The sequence below is a fragment of the Canis lupus genome, chromosome 4 (genome assembly GCF_011100685.1).
Source record: "Canis lupus familiaris isolate Mischka breed German Shepherd chromosome 4, alternate assembly UU_Cfam_GSD_1.0, whole genome shotgun sequence".
NCBI classification, from domain to species: Eukaryota; Metazoa; Chordata; class Mammalia; order Carnivora; family Canidae; genus Canis; species Canis lupus.
The window spans coordinates 20,580,588-20,607,066 of record NC_049225.1 but is presented as its reverse complement, the minus strand read 5'-3'; the positions used below and the strand labels follow the sequence as shown (position 1 = coordinate 20,607,066).

Sequence of the window (26,479 nt, the reverse complement as noted above, 5' to 3'; positions counted from 1 at the left end):
AAAAAAAAGGCAATTTCACCCTCAAACAATACAACCTGGAGACAAGATAATTCCTTCTCTTCCTTTTTTTAAACGTGGAAAGCGTAGGGCACCTGGGTGACTCAGAGGTTGAGTATCTGCCTTTGGCCCAGGGCTTGATCCTGGGGTTCCGGGACAGAGTCCCACATCCTGCTTCCTGCATGGAACCTGCTAATCCCTCTGCCTATTTCTCTGCCTCTCTGTGTCTCTGATGAATAAGTAAATAAAAATTTTTTTATAAAAAAAAAAAATTTTTTTTTAATAAAAAACAAACATGGAAAGCTTAAAAAAATAAATAACTTGGAGCACGTCACAAATTTATAGGTTGCCCTTGTGCAGTGGGCATGCTAATCTTTTCTGTATCATTCCAATTTCAGTATATATGCTGCCGAAGCCAGTATAAATGAGACCGTTCTTATTTTTATTTTACTTTTACCTTTTTAGAGTAATCTCTACACCCAATGAGGGACCAAAATTTACAACCCTGAGATCAAGAGTCTCATGCTCCATTGACTGAGCCAACTAGGTGCCCCAGTTCTCTTTCTTTTTTAGGGGAGTGGAGAGAGGGGCAAAGGGAGAGGGAGAGAGAATCTTAAGTAGGTTCTAGTCCCAGAGCAGAGCCCAACTTAGCGTTTGAACTCACAACGCTGAGATCATGACCTGAGCTAAAAGCAAGAGTCCAAGGCTTAACCAACTAAGCCACCCAAGCACACTGCCTGGTCTCACTTTTAAATAGTTAAGGAGTATTTCACTGAGGGATCCCTGGGTGGCGCAGCGGTTTGGCGCCTGCCTTTGGCCCAGGGCGCGATCCTGGAGACCCGGGATCGAATCTCATGTCGGGCTCCTGGTGCATGGAGCCTGCTTCTCCCTCTGCCTGTGTCTCTGCACCTCTCTCTCTCTCTCTCTGTGACTATCATAAATAAATAAAAAAGGAGTATTTCACTGAAATGGATAAATCTATTTAAAAAATTATGGGTCAGATTACAAAAGGACAAGGAGTTGTAAGACAAGTATTGTGCAGAGGGCTACTAAAAGGATATATATTATTAAAAACATAGCTTATAAAGATGCTATTATGGAATGACACAAAGATTGAATATGATAGGAATTTTTAGAGGCAGCATAGAATCAGGTAAGTGAATCTTAAACATACTAAATTAAGTGTAAAATGGAGCTGCAAGCAAAAAAAAAAAAAAAAAAAAAAATGCTAATTCTCCCTGCCTTGCCTCTCCACTATCTCTTTGTTGAATCTTTCCTAGCATTACATAAATGTCGCCCAGTCATTTCCCTCATTTTACAAAAAACAAATAAGGCAAATCTCCTGGCAAATATATAAAGAAAAAAAAAAGAAAAGAAAAGAAAGAAAAGAAAAGAAAAGAAAAAAGGAAAAAAGGAAAGAAAGTTAAGGAATACCCTGTAATTTTAAAGTTGAATATCAGTATAAATCCAAGGTGTATTTTTTTCTTTGGACTCCGTGGAGAGATGGCTGAATTTATATATGGGGCAGGATTATATAAGATGAACCTAGAACATCTTGTCGGAACAGCAGCTAAGGAAGAAACTATCAGAGACAATTGGGGTCATGACAAAATTAAGTTCAGAAGCCAGCATGATGGGTTTCTACCGATTAAAGATGGCACAATTTAAAGGATTTTTAAAGCATTTTCATATATAATTTGGGGAAAGAAGCCCAATTAATGTGGGCTGAAATATAAACTCTAAGTAGTAATAAATACAGGGGTGTCTGACTTGATAGGATGAGCACTGGGTGTTATACTAGATGTTGGCAAATTGAATTTAAATAAATAAAAAATATATATAGGGGTGTCTGGGTGGCTCAATCGATTAAGCATCTGCCTTTGCCTCAGGTCATGATCCTGGGGTCCTGGGATTGGGCTCCCTGCTCAACAGAGAGTTTGCTTCCACCTCTCCTTCTGCCCCTGCTTGTGGGCTCTCTCTCTCTCATGATCACACTTTCTCTCAAATAATTAAAATCTTTTAAAATAATAAATACTATCAATAGAATCAAATTGCGAAGCATTTATTCTAATTTCTCCGTATGAACCATACCTCAGAATTAACATGTTATTGATCAGGACAATATTTCTTTTGAAAAGCAAATCAACTAACAAATGGAAAAAAGAATGAGAAGAATGGTAGACTTTGTTACTTCTAATGGAACAATGAATACAGAACATGATAGTACATATTTTTAAAACCAGGAGATAAAAGACTCATGCTGACAACACAGGTACCATGGATCAACCTTAAGATCACAAAGAGATACCATCAAACACTGTGCTTCCTCATGTGAAGAAACAAGAATGTAGAATTCAGACAGTGGCCTTGCCATATCAAGTGATTTTTTGTTTTCTGGTTTGTTACAGCTGTTGTCGTTTTGGTGAACTCTACACTCAATGAGGGACTTGAACTCACCACTTCAAACAAGATTAAGAGTCATATGCTCTACCTTCTGAGCCAGCCAGATGCCCCCATAGTTAAGTGTTTTCAAAGTTGAAGCTGAATTTATCTCTATAGGATAATGGTTTCTACTATATGTAAAAAAGAAAAAAGGAAGAAAAATAGGAAAAAAGCAAGATTTAAATAAGAAAAGGTTTAGGAGACAAATCAACTAACTATAATGTGTGACCTTGTTTGGATACTGATTAAGTAAACCAAATGTCAAAAAAGAAAAATCATTTAGGAGATAAATGGAGCAATTTGAGCACTGGGTTGGTAGTAAGACATTATTTGTTTTGCATATTGTGGTTCTAAACATTCCTTATCCTTTATTGACAAATACTGATGAAGTAATTGATTACATGATATGACTTCTGCAATTTGTCATAAAAAATTTTGAAGAGGTGGGGCCAGGATCAAGACATAGATGAAATAAGAATTATTATGTATTAAAATCTTTTAGGGGCACCAGGGTTGAGCATCTGCCTTTGGCTTAGGTCCTGAGATCAAGTCCCTCACTGGTCTTCCCACGAGGAGCCTACTTCTCCCTATGCCTTGGTCTCTGCCTCTCTCTGTGTGTCTCTCACGAATAAATAAATAAAATAAAATCTTAAAAAAAAAAAAAAGGGGATCCCTGGGTGGCGCAGCGGTTTGGCGCCTGCCTTTGGCCCAGGGCGCGATCCTGGAGACCCAGGATCGAATCCCACGTCGGGCTCCCGGTGCATGGAGCCTGCTTCTCCCTCTGCCTGTGTCTCTGCCTCTCTCTCTCTCTCCCTCTCTCTGTGACTTTCATAAAAAAAAAATGTTTGAGGGGCAGTCTGGGGGGGCTCAGTTAAACGTACACTCTTGGGATCCCTGGGTGGCGCAGCGGTTTAGCGCCTGCCTTTGGGCCAGGGCGTGATCCTGGAGACCCAGGATCGAATCCCATGTCGGGCTCCCGGTGCATGGAGCCTGCTCCTCCCTCTGCCTGTGTCTCTGCCTCTGTGTGTGTGTGTGTGTGTGTGTGTGACTATCATAAATAAAAAATAAAAAAAATAAACGTACACTCTTGATCTCAGGGTGGTGAATTCAAGCCCCATTGCTTCACACTGGATGTGGAGCCTGCTTTAAAAATAAATACAGAAAATTAAAAAAAAAAAATCATTACCTCTAGCCTACATCTCTTCTCTGAACTATATATTCTTAAACAATTCTTTTCCTAACAGTTGTCTGACAGGTCTCCTGAATTTGACATGCCCCAAATCAAGCTTCTGATCTCCCTCTGTATCTTTCCAAATCTATTCTTTTCTCCCCATTTTCTTATTTCGGTGATTCCTCCAGTTTTCCAGTTCCTTCGGACCAATAACATCAGGATAAACACCGACACTTCGTTTTGTCCACACTCCAGATTTATGAGAAATCTTGTTGTCTTTGCCTTATAAACATCCAGGACGGGACATTTCTCATATGCTCCTCCATCCATCATCCCTCTCCTGAGTGGTTAAGATGGCTTCTTTACAATCACCCTATTTTTCTTTACTCTGCCTAAGGTTTCCCAGTTCTTTTTTTTTTTTTTTTTTTTTTAAGATTTTATTTATTTATTAGAGACAGAGACACAGGCAGAAGGAGAAGCAGACTGTGCAGGGAGCCCGAGGTGGGACTCGATCCCAGGTCTCCAGGATCACACCCTGGGCTGAAGGCGGCGCTAAACCGCTGAGCCACCGGGGCTGCCCTGTTTCTCAGTTTCTTTTCTTTTCTTTTTTTTTTTTTTTTAAGATTTATTTATTTATTCATTCATTCAGAGAGAGCGAGAGAGAGGCAGAGACACAGGCAGAGAGAGAAGCAGGCGCCACGCAGGAAGCCCGATGTGGGACTCGATCCCGGGTCACCAGGATCACACCCCGGGCTGCAGGCGGCGCTAAATCACTGCGCCACCGGGGCTGCCCTGTTTCTCAGTTTCAAACCAGTAAACAGAACGTTAGGTTTGAATTAGGTTATAGTCCTCTCTTCTTTTACAAAGCCTGGGGTTAACTTTTCAAACATCCCTTTTCCTTCTCTGATCTATCACCTACTCTTCCCATTTCATGCTCTGCTTCAGCCACACTGGCCCCCTTGCATGACTCAAGGATTCCAGGTTCTTGCCTCCTGACCTTTATATTTGCCATTTCCACTGCCTGGAATACTGTTTCTCCAAATAAAGACACTGATGATTCTCATTGGCTTGAGGACTTGACTGAAATGCCACATTCTCAGCAAATCATTCTCTGATAGCCATATGTGATGGTATTCTTGCACAGGGTTCCCTCTCCTCTTTCACCGCTACATTTCCAACACCCACAACAGCACAAAGTGGTGCTTAGTAATACCTGTTGACTGCATTACTTAAACTGATGCTAAAGTTGACCGAGGAAGACTTCAAGGAAGTGATGTTATTTCATGTATGCCAAGGAGGAGGAGTAGGACTTCAAAACAGAAGGGAAACAAACAATAAAAACATATTTAAAAAAAAGAGAGAGAGCATAAGTGGAAGAAATACCAAGAAACATTGATGGGTCACTTTCTTGTTGACTTTAGGTTTTGGCAAGTATGTAGAAATTGTTTCCATGTATGTAGTCAGTGTCTTTTTATTTTTTTATTTTTTAAGATTTTATTTATTTATTCATGAGAGACACACAGAGAGAGGTAGAGACATAGGCAGAGGGAGAAACAGGCTCCCTATGGGGAGCCTGATGTGGGACTTGATTTCAGGACTCTGGGATCAAGACCTGGATGAAGGTAGATGCTCAAACACTGAGCCACTCAGGTGCCCCCAGTGTCTTACTGTGAACTCTAAACCAATCTGTATTAAAAATAAACGCAGTTTAAGAACAATTATCTAACTTAACTGATATCTATCTAAAGTTGTGTTGTCTTTTTTAAAAAATTTATTTATATGGCAGAAAGAAAAAGAGAGAAGAGCACAAGCAGGGGCAGAGGGAGAGGGAGAATCAGATTCCCCACAGAGCAGGGAGTCCCCAGAGGGACCCAATCCCAGGACCTTGGGGTCATGACCTGAGATGAAGGCAGATGCTCAACTGACTGAGCCACCAAGGTGCCCCTCTTCCCCCCTGCCCTGAATAATGCCACATTCCTAAGAGAGCAGCAAAGAGAAAGGAAAGGGGAAATAAGGTGCAAACTCAAGTCCTAACCCTTTAGCCACTGGAAGTTATGCACAAAAATTCAGCAGTATCCACAGGCCTCACCTAAAAGCGGCAGCGACGAAGTCTTGCCATTGCTTGTCGAGTTGTTCTTCCGTTTCACCCGAGGGACGAATTTTTTCTCCACAGCTCTTATCTTATGTGCGAGAACTTCTGTCATCATTGCTGCCCTCTTCTTTCCAGAACGAGGTACGGGCTGAGTAAAACGTTTTCTTTTTTTACGACGGGGTGTGAGCACCTCAATGGCCCCAGACTTGATCTTGGCTTCCATTCCTTCTCTAGAGCCAAACTCATCTGTGTCTGAGAGTTTGTAGAGTGGTAGCACATGCAGCTGCTCATCTTGAGGGATAACCCCCAAGGAGCGGTTATCTTCTCGTGTTAAAGTACAAACCTGACAGAAAGAAAACACGAAATAGGTCCTACACATTTATCATAGTTTATTTCTACCTTCTAACTGTTGCCATTGTCAAAAGGATCTGTGTTCCTATTCTATTTTCCAATGGTTACTGATGGTATAGTAATTCTGGATAAATTACCATATAATAAGCCACTCAACACTCTTCAATTCTGGTAATTTATCAGTTATTTATAAGCAGATCAGTATAATTTTGAGTTTGAAATGATAAGTAAATGATATTATACATGTTTATGTATTTTATAATATTTTTTAAAAGTAAACTGTATCCCTAATGTGGGGCTCAAACTCACAATACCCCAAGGTCAAGAGTCACATGCTGTTCCAGCTAGGCAATTCAAACCCATATAATATTTTAAACATTAAACCTTTTTGTTACATTCCTTTGTACTTCATTGTCTAAGTTAAGGAATGTCTGCAGGATAGTCCAAAGCCTTCATATTAAATATTAACTATTAAGAAGACATTATTTTAGCCTATATATTACCCTATTCTTAAAAAAGATTTTATTTATTTGAGAGAGAGGGAGAGTGAGAGACAGATCGTGAGCAGGGGAAAGGACAGAGAGAGGAGCAGACTCCCTGCTGAGCACAGAGCCCAATGTGGGGCTCCACCCCAGACCCTGGGATCATTACCAGATCCAAAGGCAGATGCTTAACTGACTTAATCACCCAGGTGCCCTATTACCCTATTATGTCACATTCTTTGGGTAGAGGGGGATTGATTATTAAGAATTTTCTATTTGCTGTATTTTCATTAAGGGTTTTTCCACTTCTACTTATAAGTGGAATTTATTGATAGATCTATAGATATTTTTTTTCCCTTCAATCCCTTTCTCTGCCTGTTAAGAGTGATTTTTCTTTCCTCATTAAATGAACTGAATAGGTATTAATGAAGTTAAAGAAGAGGCACAAGAGATTTCTTTTTCTTGCAGGACTCATATTCTAATAGTTTTTAATTGATATTTTATTATTTTAAAAATAATTTATTCAAAAAAATTCTAATAGTTTTTAAAAGTTAAACATTTCATTTTGATAAATTTTCTCTTTCTGCTTCATGTTGCTTCTACTTTGTTTTTGTTTTTTTTTTTTAAGATTTTATTTATTTATTCATGGATACAGAGAGAGGGGCAGAGACACAGACAGAGGGAGAAGCAGGCTCCATGCAGGGAGCCCGATGTGGGACTTGATCCTGGGTCTCCAGGATCACACCCCCCGCTGCAGGCGGCGCCAAACCACTGCACCACCGGGGCTGCCCTGTTGCTTCTACTTTGGTTAGGAATATACCAGTAAGCTCTACCTACCTTTCGTTCTTTCTTTTTTTTTTTTTTTTTTAAGAAGATTTTATTTATTTATTAATGTGAGACACACGCAGAGAGAGAGAGAGAGAGGGAGGGAGAGAGAGGCAGAGACACAGGCAGAGGGAGAAGAAGGCTCCATGCAGGGAACCTGACATGGGACTCGATCCCGGGTCTCCAGGATCATACCCTGGGCTGAAGGCGGCGCTAAACTGCTAAGCCACTCGGGCTGCCCCCTACCTTTCTTTTGAATGTGAAATAAGACATTTAAAGAAAATTCTCTCTTGAATATAACTTTATCTCAGTCCTTATTCTTTATTTTTTTCCCTTCTCCTTACTTTAAAAGTTTTTATTTTTATTCATTATAGAAAGAAAAAACAGAACTACTAAATACAAGAAATTCCTGACTTTAATACCTAATATTAGTATTTATCTTCATAGAATAGGATCTTAATGGTAATTAATTTGCAAGTTATCATTAAAGATCCACCAAAGATATATCCAATGGTTTCATTATTTTTATTAAAAACATTTCATCTAGAACTGAGGGGCTCTTTCTAAGCCAGTAGGCTGGAAAGAAATAAAACTGCCTGATTATAAGGTTGATAAAGTTGATAATGTAAGATAATGTGAGAGTTGATAATGTAAGTTGATAATGTAAGATAAGCATAAAGTTTTAAAAATCACACTATTTTCACATATTTACAGTCACATTTACCAGGAATACTTTAAATATTGAATTCTCTGGGTTGAAAAAAAAAAGAATTCTCTGGGTTGTAATTTGTCAATAATTTAAAAGCAATCATGTTAAAAACTAGACTCTTCCACCAATAAATATTTACTTTAATCAGTTTATTTGTTCACAGGGAGAATAAGAAAAGGACCAGGACCTGATATGAGGAGCATAATTAGAAAGACTGAGGCAGCAGAAAAGAGTTGGCAGCTGAATTTTAAGAATTCAGGGTTTTCAGAGATGGGGAAATTTGGAGTTATGTCAAGTTCTAAGTATGAGCCTCATGGCATGAGCAAGAGTAGTGGAGAAGAGGCATCACTGAATAATACACAAGAAAAGAGGAACCAGAATTTGGTTTGATACTAAACCTAATTCAGCCTGATGAACTGTAATGAAGCAAATAAGGTCAAACGTACTATGCAATGACGACACATTGGCTAAGATTCACCCGAACAGATTTATAATATTTCAACATTTGAAAATTACATTGGTCTCAAAGACTACAGTATACAGCAGTGTAGAAGAATGATATCAACAAAAAGAAAAAGAAAAAGAAAGGCTCCTTAATCTATCACAAACTTTATTGGCCAAATGAGGAAGGAAGGCTGCCTTTTGATGGCTTAGACTGTGTACTTTCAAGATCCCATAGCTATCTTTTTTTTATATGGGGCCAACCAAACAGACTGGTGTAGTGCAAAAAATAGAGCGGTATGTTTTACTAAATAAGAAGACGATTACTTGAAGCAAACCCATTTCTTTCTTTCTTTCTTTCTTTCTTTCTTTCTTTCTTTCTTTCTTTCTTTCTTTCTATTGAAGCAAACCCATTTCACTTACAAAAGGTTTAATTGCACGATTTTCCCCAGGCTCTTTTACCTAATTTAAAATATCTTCACTGATTTCATGCTAGGGGCATGTAATTCTTTTCATGGCTGTAAACCTAAGCATGCATTTCTAAATGCAATTATTTCTGATGATTCTGGAATAGTAATGTAACATACATATATACTGGCATTAAGAACAAACATGCACAAAAAACATGATAAATTTGGCATAGTACCTTCACAAAAACCCTGAGGTACACAGAAGGCAAAAACGAAACCAAACCAAACAAGAAAACCAGTAAGTTGTTTAACTTCCCAACTACCAGTTTGATAACATAGAACTGTACTCCTATCTCCTAGCAAAGGTAACCACAATGATTCAAGACTTGCAACAAAATATTCAAGGCCAGTCCTGTAACTTCGATAGTAAACTTAAATTGTATTGATATATACTATGAGGGACAGAAAATAAAATAGGACTTTGAACAATAATCATGTTTCAGGACCTCAGCCTAAGAAAGCCATGGATCTTTTAGAATCAAAAGGCACCCAGGTACATACCACAGTGCTTCCATTATTCATGTTGTGGATGTCCCTGTGGGGATGGGCACAGAAGTCTAGGCAAGCAGTGACCCCAGAGAAAGGACGCCCTTCTTTGCTGCCAAGCCGACATTCTCGGGCAACATGTTCATATTCTACCTAAATGAGAAATGGGTAACACACAGTTTTAAAAGGCAGGAAGAATCACCTTTAGCAAAGAGGAAAAATTACTTCCTGACAAAGTTCTTGACCTAATTACACTTTGTAATTTCAATAACTTCTGCCTACAGGGTGGTAAATAGTGGATGCGTAGTTCAGAAACATTCAGGAGGAAGAGTCTTGAAGATTGAGACATGAAGTAAAATGACAATGACTGGCTGTGACTAATGGTAGGGTGACAACAATACCGGCTGGTGTGAATAAACAAGCAGAATAAGCTTAAATTATCCCATTAGGAAGGGAGACTACTACAGTGCATTAATCACATGTAAAGAGTTTTCAATGTCTATAAAAAGTACGCATACATAAATACCTATGTTCATCAGCTAATATAGAAAGTGAATTTTAACTCTTTAAAAATGAAAATTTAGCAATTAACAGAGCATGCTATTCATGATAATACAAATAAAGATTTAAGAAATCTCAATTCCTCACATCATAAGGATGATTTTGTGTGTGGGTGGTAACATTTTAGATCCTTAAACACTTTTAAGTATTGTCAATTGTAGTCCCCATGCTGTGCAGCAAACAGATAAAATTTTATTTATCTTATACCTGGGAGCTCATACACCGATCAACCTCTCATTCCCCCATACCTCATTTATTTTCTTGGTGATGTCCTTTGAAGTACAGAATTTAAAACTCTTGCAACTTATTTTATCCTTATTTTTATTTTTGGGTTGTCTATTGATAATATATAGAAACATAGGGCCTCTACATATTGATCTTGTATCACGAAAGCTTGCTAAACTCATTTATTAGCTTGAATAGTGGGTGTGTATGTATGTGTGTTCCTCAGTAGTTTCCACATAAAGGATCATACCAGTCGCTAGTAGAAATTATTTTATCTCCTTTTGTAGTCTGAATTTCTTCAACTTGTTCTTAATAGAACCTCCAGCAAAATGTTTAGTAGAAATGGTGAGAGTACATACTGTCTTGTTCCAAATATTAAGCAAAAAATTTTTTGGTCTTTAATTGTAATTATGATATTATCCATGGGTTTTTATAGATGTCCTTTATCAGGCTGAGGCAATTCCCTTCTATTGCCATTTTCTTAACTGTTTTAATCATGAACGTGTTGAATTTTGTCAAATATCTTCTATCTATAAGGATTTTTGTTTTTATGGTTTTTGTAATGTTTTATCAATGCAGGTAGTATACTACATTGATTAATTTTCTTGTGTTGAACCAATCATGCTTAAATTAAAATGCATAAATTCTAAAAATGCATAAATTACATTTTTAGAATTAATCATAATTCTATCATTCTGGAGTTTTAGTTTAATTGTCGTAATAAGAAGTCTTTTAAAAACAAGCTAAAAGGGAGGGCCGGGGGAAAAAAAGGGGGGGGGGGGGCGGGGAAAAAAGAAAAGCTAAAAACAATAAGTCAGGTAAACCCAGGCTGGATAATTTAAGCTGGTCTAAAAGTAGATATATACTCAAGTTGAAATTTGAAGGTTTTCTATCAACAATGATGCTTACATAGAAATTTCAACCATGTTTAAGAGCACTGTATATGGTCCCAAAACGTACCTGGTTTTGGTAAGCAACTGGAGCATACTGCTTATAAATTGGAGCTAATCGTGTAGCCAAACTCTGTAAATTATCTTCAAGGTTTTTTTCCTACAGGAAAAGACAGTCCATAAAAGTTGTTTCATAATGACATGAGTTTTAGGTATGAAAATGAATCATAAATCATTGCTGATACATGGTTGATGCACAAAGCATACTTACCCTAATAATAGGCTACCATAGAAAATAACAGATTTTTTAAAAAAATCTAAACTATTGGTCTTTGTTATGCTTTAATTTAGTCTTTTGAAATTCAAGTTCTATGTTATAAGCTAACTAGAAATCTAAAGGTTGTTAAAAGTAAGGTGTGAAATGCGTCATGTTGCTAAATACAAGAACCCTATTTTATATTTATTCAATAGTACTGGGCACTTGAAATAAATCAAGACAGGGTTCCTATTGGCAAAAAGAGTTGTTGAAGTAAAGAACTCTGACACAGTGAAGCAAGTTTCTATAACAAAAATGGGAGAACAAACATAATATGTATACTAAAAATCAGATCCTGTGCTAATAGCTTCAAATATAGCGAAGTGGTCAACAGTTGTCTAAAACTAGGGTTTTCTTTGTCACATTATAATGGCCACAAATTGAGGAAGACTTAGTGGGATAGTAATGAGCCTTGACACCATTATCAAGAATCTGGATTGCTACTTATAGGAGAAACATTTTAAGAGTCCTTTTCAAGGAGAACAGTTATGACAAATGTCTCTATTACAAATATCACTGAAGTTTCAGCTCAGGTCATGATCTCAAGGATGTGAGATTGAGCCTGGAGTTGGGATCCAAACTCAGAGCCAACTCAGCTTGAGAGTCTCCCCACCTGGCCTCAAGCTCTCTCTCTCAAATAAATATATAAAATCTTAAAACAAAAACAACACAAAACAAAACAAACAAACAAAAAAAACCCCACTAAAGACAGTATAAGGTATGCAGCAGATAGGGTAGATTTTGGAAACGATAGTGGAAAGACCACTGTGATAATTTTTGAGAGGATTGTATCCTAAATAAAATCAAAGACTCGATAAATGATCAGTCACACCCAAGGGAGACTAAAGAAGGGGAACTGAGAGCAAGGATGAGACACTTATGAAGGCTTGATGCTTCTGCTTCATTTGAGATTTGGTGGATGCCAAGAACACTGAAACAAGACCTTCATGTGGATTAGTTCACTCTGGTTTGCAGTAAATTATTATAAAACCAAAGCCACATGCAATGTAGACATAGGAAGTTCTTTCTTTCTTTTAAAAATTTTATTTATTCATGAAAGACACAGAGAGAGAGGCAGAGATATAAGCAGGCTCCCTTCCAGGACTCCAGGATCATGCCCTGAGCCAAAGGCAGACACTCAACTGCTAAGCCACCCAGGCATCCCGGGAAGTTATTTCTTGAGCACATTTTAAAAAACCCATTTGGGCAACTGTAAAGCATCAGTGATAACCCTTGTGGTGTCCCACAGATTTAGGTTCATGCGCTCATTGAAGAAGAAATTTATGCACATTAGGTCTATATCTAGATTACTCTGTTCCTTTTATCTGTCTTACATATGTATCTGGTACTTAATATAGTTTCATAAATACAGCAAAGAAAGTCAGACCATACTTTAAAAACACTTCCTAACTATACTCACCCATTAATTATTTATTTGGGGAAAACTTAACATTTGTGATTTAAGTACCTACTGAAAATATTATGATTATGGTTCCTAACACTTGAAATATTAGGTGGAGTAGATATTAGGAGTCGTCTTACGACGACAAGATTATGAACCATCTGGTCAGCCCGAGTAATGAGGCATCATGGAATATCTCTTTTAGTGTAGAAATGTTGAAATAAAGTAGGTACATAGAAACAAATAAAGTTTGAGAGCTGACCATTGGTATCATCTTACAAATTTAAGTCTCATTAAACATAATGTAAATATATTGACTTTCTAATTGTTTCATTAGAATGAATGTGCATGTTAGATATAAAAGTTTCTTATCAGATCTTTACCTATTAGGGCTCAGGCCTACATTCCCATGCTTTTCTCATCCTATACCTGATCCCTAGGAGTGGCATATATCCACTACCTAGACCACAAATCATAGCTATAGGGACGCCTGGGTGGCTCAGCAGTTGGGTAGCTGATTTCAGCTCAGGTCGTGATTCCACGGTCCAGGATTGAGTCCCGCATCCAGCTCCTGTGAAAAGCCTGCTTCTCCCTTGTCTATGTCTCTGCCTCTCACTCTCATGAAAGGAAAAAAAAAAAAAATCTTAAAAAAAACAAACAAACCAAAAATCACAGCTATAGTTACTACCTAGATCACAAATCATACTTGAGCTTCTTCTTTTTCTTATTATTTAAGATTGATTTATTTATCAGAGAGAGAAAAAGGACACAAAGTGGGGAAGGAGCTGAGGGAGAGAATCTTTAAGCAGACTCCTCACTGAATGTGGAGCCTGATGTGGGGCTTGTTCTCAAGACCCATGAGATCATGATTGAAGCTGAAACCAAGAGTCTAATCCTCAACTGACTGAGTCACCCAGGTGCCCTCAGATTCTTATGATTAACCTGATAAACCCATGTGGATTTTTTAAAAAAGATTATTTGACAGAGCAAGGAAACACAAGCAGGGGGAACAGCAGAGGAAGAAGGAGAAGCAGGCTCCCTGCTGAGCAGGGATCCCAATGTGGGCCAGATCCCAGGTCTCTGGGATCGTGACCTGAGCTGAAGTTAGATGTTTAACAGATTGAGCCACCCAGGCACCTACTGCAAAGGATTTTATAGAAATCTCTCATCTAGTGGTTCCAAAATGAATTTATTATCTGCCCTTTTGAAACTCAGTTCTATTTCCACGTACTCTATATATCAAGCCATAGCACTGTCATCTAATAATTAAAATCTTTCCAGACGAACCACTGCCCACCATTTCCTCCCTCACAGCCATAATTTAAGTCACAATTATCCTTTGTCTGGACTATTCTTAAGGCTAGCTCATCTTGGGAAACACATTCTTACGAACTCCAATCCATTATTCAAAGAGAAATCAGAGAGATCTCTTTCAAAGACAAGTATAACTGTATTACTCTCATCAAAATCCTTCAATGATCTTCCATAATGTTTGACATCACTTAGAAGGCCACTGCATTCACCTTACTCTCCCTTGTCTGCTGAGTTTCAAACTGGCCTTCTGTCAGTTTCTGTAATGAGAAATGCTTCTTTCTGTATTATAAGCACTACATAGATGCTACTCAATATTTAAAATGACTAGAAACAAAATCTGATTTCATACTCATTAATTATATATTATTCTGTTGTAGAATAAAAATGTAATGGTCATATAAATATTACTAGTAAATTTATATATTGTTAGTTTTATATTATATTTGGAAAGAACATTTAACTGATTATTTTAAGGGAGAACGGATATCACGTTATCAAGTGTTCTTATGCTTGAACATAGCACCTTTTCCATTATCAGGTGTTTTATATGTACTTTACTCAATTTTTAGTTTTCTCCCTAAAGGTCTACTACACACCCTCTTTTAAAAATGTAAGCTCTACACCCAACATGGGGCTTGAACTCATGACTGAGACCAAGAGTTGTACATTCTACCGACTGAGCCAGTCAGGCACCCCTAACATACTTATTAGAATTCTTCTACAGTCCATGATCTGCAAATGATAGTTCGCTCTCTGGAATCATTTCCTTGTTTAATTGCAGTAGATGGCAACTCTAGAAAATGTTAAATAATTCTGATTATCTCTTTGCAGGGATTAATATTAATTCTGAGTTTCTCGAAAGATGTTATATTTATTTTATTATATAGTTGGATTTATTCCTATTTTATTTTGTGCTTCCTATTTATCTTGCATTTTTATGATTTTTAAAAACTCTTTCAGATTGTCATCTTTTATATTTTTTCCCACTATTTCAAATATAAAAACTATTTTTGTTCATTTAAAAAAACCTTAAAGCATACACTTTCTCTCTCAAATATATGTTTTTCTAATAACATCTAGAGCAGTGTTTTCCAAGCTGTGGGTCATGACTCATTTGTGGGCCATGAAATCAGTTTAGTAGGTAACAAGTAACATTTAATGAAAGAAAATGAAATTTTATATAAAATATTAGTGAATCATAGTAATCGTTAGCAATAGCTAGACTGGATATTAATTTTTTAATATTTTAATATGTTCTCTTATAGAGGTTGAAGTATTATTTTCTGATGGTTTTAATTATTCACTTACATATACCTATTATATAGCAGTCTGTAAATATAAAATGCTTTTTATACTTGGTCATAGCTCAAAGTTTGAAAAACACTGATCTTAGTATCTAAATCCTCCCCACTCCAAACAAACCATAAAACATACCACACTTATTTCCTCTGGGTGCCCCACCCCCTCCCAGTGCCTACCCACCCTTGAGTTGATAAGAGTATGGAATTATAGTTATTGGTTGTTATTTTAATTTAAAAAAATGTAAGTACTCAACTTATTTAAACTTAACAGTAAGGTTGACTAATTTCTTTGCTCACCATGGCCTCGTGTCCCGGACAGATTGGTTCCGGTTTCATATATCTTCTTTCTGGATTACGTCCTTTAGTAATTCTTTCATAGTAGTTCTGTGGGTAGTAAACTTTCTGAGTCTTTGAAATGTTGGCAAATGGCTTTATTTATTCCTCCTACTTTGGCTGGATATAAAATTCTAGGTTCTTTTAACAATGATTATCTCTGGGGTTAAGGGAGAAGGAGGAGGGAACCAGGGATAGTTGGAATTTGGGTTGGTAATTGAAGACTTTACCTAATTTATTGAGAATTTTAAACTATTTACTTATATATATAAATATATATATATTCTTATTGTTTTTTTTTACTACTTTTTAAATATTTCACTGTTTTACTATTTAGAAAATATTTTAAGGAATGTACTTATAAATTTATTGTGTAATTGAAAAGTAAAAAAGAACACTTACATGTAAGGGAGAGCTTGGATCAATTCTAAATCTTCTGGGGCTTGGGCTTCTACCAAATTTACATCCATTGAAATACATACTCCATGAACAGCCAAAAGAGAACGAAGCTCCACAAGTCTCTGGATCAATTCCTTGACATGTACAGGTACGACTGTAAGATTGCAATGGAATGAACTGATAAAGCAGGCCAATGCCTTAGACAGAACATTTCAGATTCCTGTAACTTTAGAAGAATAGATGGCTAATGAACTGATTTTAACATTATTTTATTACTTATTTTAAGTAGTATTAATAACCCAAAGCTACTTGTCCTTGAATATAAGCAAGTTTTTAACTAAATTGTTCAAGATTGTAAATCCAAATAAACAGTAATAAACTATACAGAAGTACCCATAATTTGATTTGGATATGCCTGAGAAGAAAGAAATGGTCTGCATTTTACTTATTTTATTGAGAGAGAAAGAGAAAGAGAGAGAGAGAGGCTCTTAAACAGGCTCCACACTCAGCTAGGTGCCTGACCTAGGGCTTAATCTCGCGACTCTGAGATCATGATCTGGGCTGAAACTAAGAGTTGGGTGCTTAACTGATTGAGCAACCAAGTCACCCCAAAGAATCTGCATTTTATTTTATTTTATTTTTTTTTAAATTTTTTTTATTTATTTATTTATGATAGGCACACAGTGAGAGAGAGAGAGGCAGAGACACAGGCAGAGGGAGAAGCAGGCTCCATGCACCGGGAGCCCGATGTGGGATTCGATCCCGGGTCTCCAGGATCGCGCCCTGGGCCAAAGGCAGGCGCCAAACCGCTGCGCCACCCAGGGATCCCAGAATCTGCATTTTAAATCCTGGATCTGTTCCCTATCATAAATGAAAATGAGAGTATCTCATTACCTCTCTGGACTTTAATTCTATCATTTATAAACTGATATTGATATAATCCTTTTAAGATTAATAATGGATAATACATATTTAATGTGAAATTGCTTTAATTTTAAAGAAAGCCTTTATTAAGGTTATAAATGGAAAAACTGAACTGAAAGTTTGTTTCATTAAGGAACTTGGTTATTTTTGCACATTGGGGACATTTCTGAGGCCCCAACATACACGATAGTAAGGATGACAATGGTTAGAATATCCATAATAAAGATAAGAAACCAAGGGAGTAACATACACTCTGTGGTTTCCAATCCCATAATACTTGAAATTTCTAATATTATGAATGTGGTATTTACATAATTATTATAAAACACAAAAACTCCCATAATTTTAAAAAAATCTGTAAATGAAAAATACATAGAAATTGTGATATCAAAACTAGTAGTTTTTAATTGTTAAAATAAAAAAATACGTGATATTAAGGTAACACTGAATACGAAAAAATAAATACATTTATATAATTGAAATGATACATGGTAAGGAAAGAAAAACATAGTTTAACTAACAGCTGACAGTTATTTAAACAATGGAATACATAGGAAATGTAGAGGATTCTGAGACCTAGAAGTTTTAGCAGAATATCTGAAATCAACATCACGGATAAATAGGACAAATGAATCAAAAATAAGTCCTAATATTATGGAAAAAGTGTAGTATACCAGTAATTCCTCAATTCAATTTAATTAGTCCTTTAAATATTTATTTATTTATTTATTTATTTATTTATTTATTTATTTATCTATTTATGAGAAAGAGAGGCAGCGACACAGGCAGAGGGAGAAGCAGGCTCCTTGCAGGGAGCCCAGCGTGGGACTTGATCCCAGGTCTTCGGGATCACACCCTGGGCTGAAGGCGGTGCTAAACCACTGAGCCACCTGGGCCGCCCTACTTTATTTTTTAAAAGAACATCTGCTGGAGGCATTACTGCCTGGCTCGGTCAGTAGACCATAAGACTTGTTCTTGGGATCCTGAGTTTGAGCCCCACATAGAGATTACTTAAAAATAAAATCTTAAAAAATATCTATATATATGCTAGGATAGACACTGAGTGAAATAGAATAAAACTAATGCTACTGGATTCTTGGGAAGATAAAAATAATATATATATCTTTAAAAGCAGTGCCTTCATACAAAAGTTATGATACTGTGCATCCACATACAAAAGAATTAGCAGACATTAAAAATAGTTTGCATATTATTGGCATTGGAGAGATAATAATGTAATAAAATGATGACAGAAGAAAAAAAAACCACACCCATAAAACGATGACATAAACATAAAGGAATACTCTTAAAGTCTTGTGTAGGGATCAGAGAGGGGACAATACATATGTTTTGTTTATATTTTGTATAATGACATCGTTTTTTCCTGTTTAAAAAAAAATCTTCTTTTTTCAAGATTTTATTTATTTATTTGACAGAGAGAGCATAAGCAGGGAGAATAGAGGGAAAAGAGATAAGTAGACTTCCTGCAGAGTATAAAGAATACTCTCTAAGATGGTCTGGCTGACTCAGTCAGAAGAGCATGATCTCAGGGTCTGACTCTTATTTTATTTTTTTAAAAGATTTTATTCCTTTATTAATGATAAACACACAGAGAGAGGTAGAGACATAGGCAGAGGGAGAAGCAGGCTCCCTGTGGGGAACCCAATGTGGGACTCGATCCCAGGACCCTGGGATCATGACCTGAGCCAAAGGCAGATGTTCACCCACTGAGCCACCCAAGTAACCCCCAGGGTCTGATCTGGAGATAGTGAAAGCTTGAGGCCCAGGTTGCATGTAGAGATTAAAAACAAACAAATAAGAATACCCTAAAAAGTTTCAACTTGCTATGAAACTGAATTTCTTTTTTTAAAAAAAGGTCATTCTTTAGTTTCAGAATACCTAAAATTATCTAATATGTATAACTGATAGTTAACAATTTAATGTTAAAATAATAGAGGTCTGAATGAATGGGAAAGCAGTACAAAACAGATTTGATTACTTTTCATTGAGCGTGCATCTTCGGTCTGTGGGATGACCATTGTATGACTTTAGGTTTTCAGTAAGCTCCGTGTACAATCTGTCAGCCATGGGAAGAGGAATGCCGTCCCATACCATGATGAGCACCACCATCACAGCAGTTGGACAGTGGTGGCCTGTACGCTGCCGAACCAAACAAAGGACTTTCTCTTCATCACTGCCTCTTCTTAACACCTGGAAAAGTGGAATGCATTTATTTACAGAAAACAAGAAACCTAGAGTTGAGTGCAATGGATATTGTTTAAAGGTCTGTGTCATTGCATTTTAGGTTTTTAAAAACATGTGTATTTCTCAAAGGGTTGAAGCTTATAAGACATTCAGTTTTCTGACTAGCTGCATCCACACAACTCCTCAGAGTATCCCAGGTTACTTGACTAACCAACAATAGGCAGAATAGAAGTCTGTGGTATGTGGTTGTTATTTATAAAAGTAGACCAAAGCAGTTTGTTTTATTTCACTGTTGATACAGTATTGCAAAAGAGACAACACAGGATCTCCTGGAAAAGCGCCTAACTATTCTGCTCTTCCACAAATGCCATAATAGGACAAATCTAGCTACATGCAAATTACCAAGGACTCCCAATATGAAAACTGAACTTCAGCACTGAAATTTAGCATCTGTGGAAAGTTACAGATCTGTTCCTTGGGTGAATGGTTTTATTATACAGAATAATTAATATACAAAGCAATGTTCTGCAATTTCTGTGATTTTTCCATGCTATCACATACCCATATTTATTATTTATTGTACCCACATTATCATAAGATTAAGGTGGTTCAGTTGACATGGTAAATGTAAAATACAACAATTAATTTTGAATAGTGATTGATTTATCTTACAGTGCATCATACCCATAGGGTGCTAAAAAGGTCTCAAAATACTTAAAAATATTGCCTAGTGGACTCATTGCATACGAAAGGAATTACATAAAAATCTTGACAAGACATAAAACCAACCAATTCTGGTTAAAACTCTCTCCGTTTATCACAAATTAACAGAGCAAAGACACTGACCACATTAATCAGTATATAATCAGTAAATGATAAAGGTGCCCACCCCTGTGACCAAAATGGAGCAACCAACAGCATACTTAAGATTTCAATTTTGTTGCTATAATAATATTACATAAACTTGAGATGAAACTTCTTAAGATGTTAGTTACCCAATATCACTTTCTTCTGTCACTCCAGATGGTTAACAATCATTGCTACCAAGGCATCCCTTGAGTAGAGTTGGCTTTAGGACCTTCCCCCTAAACACAATTATTTATATTAAAATTTTTTTCTATATTTATATGTCCTTTTACAGCCAAATAAGAATACATTTGCTTTCAAATAAGGTCAAATACAAAATGATATATATTGTATCAAACAAAATTATACCAGATACTTTTTAAGTTATCAAACAAAGAACAAAGTTACATTGATCCAGTCTTTGCATGGGAAATGCTAAAATGCTATTTCTTAGGTATCTATGTTTTCCCCAGATTTTTCAATATCCATTAGGGAACATCAGAAAATAGAGCATAATTCAGATTTAGGTTCAATAAACACCTTTAGTATTGCCTTGGTATGGATATTTGTGACCACTTAAAATCCATATATTAAATCCTGAATCCCAATTGTAAGGGTATTAGGAAGTAGGGCATTTGTGAGATAAGTAAATTATAAGGGGGAAGCTCTCATCAGTGAGATTAGTGTTCAACGCCTTCAAACATGTGCAAACACAAAGAGAAGAGGGCCCTCACCCAACCATGCTGGCTCCCTGATCTAAGACTTCCAAACTCCAGAACTGAGAGAAATAAATTTGTTGTATTAAAGCCACCCAGTCTGGTATTTTTTTATAGCAATATAAATGGAGGAAGACAAGTAATAAACCTGTATAAGACCTATGAAAACTATAAAGACATTAAAAGAAATTAAAGATGACCTAAATAAATAGAAAGAAGTACCACTCTAATGGAATAGACACTATATAATGCTGTTAATTTTCCCAAAATGGATATCTAGATTTGACATAATCTCAAACAAAATCCTATCAGAGTTTATTTTGTTTTGGGTGGAAATTAACAAAGTTATGCCAAAATTTATATGGAAATGCAAAAGACCATTAAAGAACAAGAAAATGAACAAAGGCAAAGTAGTTTACCAGATTATCAGTATTTATTGTAAAGCTATTGTAATTATAGTCTAGTTTTGGTGCAATGACAGATAAATAGATTAATAGAATAAAGAGTACAGGAGATGCATATACATATGGCCATTAGATTTATGACACAGTTGACATTGTAATATAAAGTAGTCTTTTCAAAAAAATGGTACTATGTAGATATCCCTATGGGAAAAATATGAATCTTGACTCCTACTTCACATAAGTAGCTTGGTTATATTGTTGATATAAATATGAAAGTTAAAACAGTAAGTTTTTGGAAGAAAATATCTTAATGATCTTGAAGTAGGTAAAACAATTTTAGAATAAGTTGTCATATTTAATCATTATAAAGGAAAAAGTTAAAGAAGTTGGATAATAGGGGTGCCTGGCTGGCTCAGTTGGGAGAACATGAGTCTTGATCTCGGGTTGGAAGTTCAAGCCCAATGCTAGCGGTAGAGATTACATACAAATAAAATCTTAAAATCTGGATTATATTATGATTATAACTAAGAACCTCTGTTCATCAAAAACATTAAGTAGCAAAGGATCAAGAAGCTATGAAGGTTGGGCAGCCCAGGTGGCTCAGTGGTCTAGTGCCACCTGTAGCTCAGGGCATGATCCTGGAGACCCAGGATAGAGTCCCACATCAGGTTCCCCACATGGTGCCTGCTTCTACCTCTGCCTGTGTCTCTGCCTCTCTGTGTGTGTCTCAAATGAATAAATAAAATCTAAAAAAAAAGCTATAAAGTCAAGCAATACAGTGGGAGAAATATTTGCAGTACATATAATTGACAAAATATTTTTACCCAAAATATCTTTAAAAATTTCTCCAAGTGAGCAATAAAAACACAATAGAAAACTGGCCAAAAAAATCAGATAGGCTCAATACAAGAGAATATCAAACAGATGATGAACATATGAAAATATGCTCCATATTACTAGTCATGCAGCAAGTAAAAAAATTTTTAAAGCACCACATATGTTGGTGGATTATAAAATGGTACAACTGCTATAGAAAACAGTCTGGAAGTTCCTCAAGAAATCAAAAATAGAATCCCCATGTGATCCAAGAATTTAACTTCTGAGTATACATCCAAAAGAACTGAAAGCAAGGACTAAAATAGTTATCTGCATATGCATGTTCATAGCAGCACTATTCAAAATAGCCAAGAGGTGGAAGCAACTCAAATGTCCATTGACAGATAAATGGATAAACAAAATGTGGCATATACATATAATGGAATATTATTCAGATGTAAAAAGGAAGTCCTGTTAATTGCAACAATATGGAGCAACCTTAGGATATAATGTTAAGTGAAGTAAGCCAGTCACAAAAAAGCGAAGCTGTATAATTCCAGTTATATGACTACTACCTAAAGTAGTCAGATTTATAAAACATAAAAGTGGAATGGTGGTTAATACTGGCTGTGATCGTGGGGAAATTGGGAGTTATTTAATGGGTATAACGTTTCAGATTTGAAAGATGAAGTAGTTCTAGAGTTCCAGCTGACAATGTATCTTATACTTAATATCAAAAAAAGAGGAAAGAGTTCTTAAAGAGGTACTAATACTAAGTAGAATGTCTAAAATGACAAAAGAAAACAACCAGCATTAGTAAGGATTTGGAGAACTGGAACACGTGTACATTACTTATGTGAATATAAAAAAGGATAAACACTTTGGAAAACTACGTGTTACTATCAACCAAAGCTGCACATATGCACACGCTGTTCCTCACTGCCTGTCCCATTTCCAGGCAATTCCATTTCTAGGTATATATCACACAAAAATGTATAATTCCCAAAGACAGCATCCATAGTCATATTTATCCCAAACTGAAAACAACTCAAATGTCAATCATCAGAAGAGTAACTCAATAAATTTTACCTATTTATGATAATGGAACACTACAAAACAATGAGAATTAGAATGATATACAATTACAGAAAACATAAATTAATCTTACAATTCTAATGCTGCATAAAAGACAAGACAAAAGAATAATGACTTTAAGACTCTATGTATAGAACATTCAAATCAGACATGATTAGTCCATAATGTTAGAAGACAGGAAAGAGAGTACTTTTAAGGAGTAACAGGAATGGGGTGGAAGAGTGCTTCTGAATGAAGTGCTAGTAGTTTCAGTAGTTTCAGATGCCAGTCACACAAAGGTGTTCACTTTATTTATTTATTTATTTATTTATTTATTTATTTATTTATTTAATTTATTTATTTATTTATTTTTAAGGTGTTCACTTTAGAAAAATTCTGTGACCTTTGGATTTCTACAGTGTTCTGTATGTATGCTATAGTTAATTAAAAAGTGTACCTAACCCTAAATTGAAAAACACAAACCTGAAATCATTTAGTCAATTTACTGCATCAGGATTTAGCAAGTGTCTTAACTTTTCTATAATAGCACAGAGCTAGGTTCTTAATAAACATTAGCCACTATTTTATGTCTTTTGGTTTTATTACTGCACACATGGCTTCGGAGTACAGAATTCAGCTCATCAAATAAATATTTGTTGAATGGATGGGTAAAAAGCACAAAAACCTAATATGGTTGCATTTCATGAAAATTTCAAAAATGTAAGTTACATTATTAAGTTGAAAACTCATTTCAAAAAAAAAAAAAAAGATTTTAGGGATGCCTGCGTAGCTCAGCAGTTGAGCATCTGCTTTCAGGTCAGGGCGTGATCCTGGGATTCCAGGATCCAGTCCCCCATGGGGAGCCCTACTTCTCCCTCTCTGCCTCTCTCTGTGTGTTTCAAATGAATGAATGAATGAATGAATGAATGAATGAATCTTAAAAACAACAACACATTATTTTGTAGCTGGAGGGTGTATTAATTTGTAAACTGTTGAATTTATGGCCACATGGCAATGGCAATCACATTAGATGGTAAATGATGCATATAAAATTCTGAGTAATGTCTGTGGCTACTTTTCTATTATTTAAAAATATATATTAGTATCATTTCTATTTCATATTATGAAATTATATCCTAATGCAACATCATGAAGCATTCTTTTGTTAATCGTGTTAACTAAAAACATACAGAAAATTGAACACGTTGGAACAAAAAATGTTTTAAATAGTTTTTATAAGTATAGTCCACTTGTCTTTGATATCAGCTCAACTGAAATATAATTTCAAAATCATAAAGCCCATCCTTTTAAAGTAGGGAATTTAGGGGTACCTGGTTAACTCAATTGGTTTAAGCATCCAACTTGATTTTGGCTTAGGTCATGATCTCCGAATACTGAGATTGAGCCTGCCTTGGGCTCCTTATTGGGCTCCACACCAGATATGGAGCCAGCCTAAGATAAGATTCTCTTCGTCTCCCCACTACCCCCACCTCATGTGCTCACTCGAAAGAAAGAAAAGAAAGAAAGAAAGAAAAGAAAGAAAGAAAGAAAGAAAGAAAGAAAGAAAGAAAGAAAGAAAGAAAGAAAAGGAAAGGAAAGGAAAGGAAAGGAATTCAGTGGTTATTAGTTTACTCAGAATTGGTCAACCACTACCTCTATACAATTTTAGAACATTTCCAACCCCCTCCCCAGCCCTTAGAAATTATGTCACATTTCTCCCTTTTCTGACTTCATCAATTTTCTCTATTTATGCATTTTACTAATTTGAACTATTTTATATATATGGAATCCTCTAAATTGTGGCCTTTTATTTTAGGCTTCTTCTACTAGATTTGACCGTTTATTTCAGACTTCTTTTACTTAATGTATGTTGATTCATATTTGTTGCACTTATCAGTACTTCATTCTGTTTTACTGACAAATAAAATTCCATTGCATGGACAGGCCATTTAAATTTATCCATTCATTGGTTGATTGTCACTTAGATTGCTTCCACTCTTTCAATTGTAATTTATTCTGTTAAGAACATTCATGCAACAAGTTTTTCTATAGACCCATGCTTTCATTTCTCTTGGGTATAAACCAAGGAGTCGAATTGCTTGGTTATATAGTAATTATGTTTATACTTTTAAGGAACCATCAGACCATTCTCCAAAGTGGAACAACCACATTAGGTATGTACAAAAGGTTCCAATTTCTTTAGATCTTCCACAACACTTGTTATGGTCTGTCCTTTAGTTTTAGCCATTCTAGTGTAAAGAGGCATCCCATTTGGAGTTTGATTTGATCAATGTTGAGCATATTTTCATGTGCCTATTAGCACATATACAGATGATATCTCTTCTGAAAAGGATTATTCAAATACAGTGTTTATTTTTAGTTTAGAATGTATATTTTTTAAAAGAGATTTTATTTATTTTGTCATGAGATACACACAAGAGAAGCAGAGACGTAGACTGAGGGAGAAGCAGACTCCTTGGTCAGGGGTCGACATGGAGCTTCATCCTAGGACCCTGGGATCATTACCTGAGCTGAAGGCAAATACCTAACTGATAGCCACCCAGGCGCCCCATAAAGATTTTATATTTTTGGTGGGCTCAATTGTTCATCGCCTGCCTTTGGCTCAGGTCGGGATCCCAGGGTCTTGGGATTGAGTCCTATATCAGGCTCCCAAGGGAGCCTGCTTCTCCCTCTGCCTGTCTCTGCTTTTCTGTTCTCATAAACAAATACATAAAATCCTAAATAAATAAATAAATAATAAATAAATAAATAAATAAATAAATAAATAAATAAATAAAATTTCCCCCATTTTTAAGGTGATCTCCAAACCCAACAGGGGACTCAAACTCACAACCCTGAGATCAAGAGTCATATGCTCTGCTGACAGCCAGCCAAGGGGGCCATACAAGCTCTTTATTAGACATTTGATTAGTGCATATTTTCTGTCATTCTTAGTTTTCTCAGACCTTTTATGATAAGAGCCTTTGAAACACAAAAGTTTAAATTTTGAAGTCCAACTTAAATTGTCACCTGTGCTTTCAGTGTTCAATCTTAAAAAAGTTGCATAATCCAAGCTCACAAAGATCTACAGCTACATTTTCATCTTTTGGCTAATGATTTCATATTTTGAGCTCTGACATTAGAATCTATGATCCATTTTGAGTTAATTTTTGATGTGGTATTTGATAAGAGCTCAAATTCATTCTCCTGTATATTGATATCTAGTCATCCTATCATCTTTTGTTGAAAGACCTCTTTTCTACAGGAATAGTCCTGCTATTTTATTG

At 36.0% G+C, this 26,479-nt stretch overlaps 1 protein-coding gene, 1 long non-coding RNA gene and 1 other non-coding gene across 3 annotated transcripts in view; 1 reads left to right on the top strand and 2 right to left on the bottom strand.

Moving 5' to 3' along the window:
* The window catches only part of LOC119871463, a 105,783-nt gene extending 103,054 nt beyond the window's left edge, over positions 1-2,729 (top strand). The window contains exon 3 of the long non-coding RNA XR_005357909.1: positions 2,406-2,729. This is a non-coding gene — a long non-coding RNA (uncharacterized LOC119871463). The remainder of the gene's footprint in view (positions 1-2,405) is intronic.
* The window catches only part of TET1 (tet methylcytosine dioxygenase 1), a 139,122-nt gene that overhangs the window by 10,337 nt on the left and 102,306 nt on the right, over positions 1-26,479 (bottom strand). Inside the window, exons 7-11 of the mRNA XM_038534146.1 lie at positions 19,131-19,342; positions 16,211-16,361; positions 11,213-11,302; positions 9,482-9,619; positions 5,700-6,045 (exon numbers count right to left, since the gene is read on the bottom strand). Coding sequence (XP_038390074.1) covers positions 5,700-6,045; positions 9,482-9,619; positions 11,213-11,302; positions 16,211-16,361; positions 19,131-19,342 — 937 coding nt within the window. The remainder of the gene's footprint in view (positions 1-5,699; positions 6,046-9,481; positions 9,620-11,212; positions 11,303-16,210; positions 16,362-19,130; positions 19,343-26,479) is intronic.
* Positions 313-419, bottom strand: LOC119871673. The gene has a single exon (XR_005358747.1). It is a non-coding gene; the product is annotated as a U6 spliceosomal RNA (small nuclear RNA).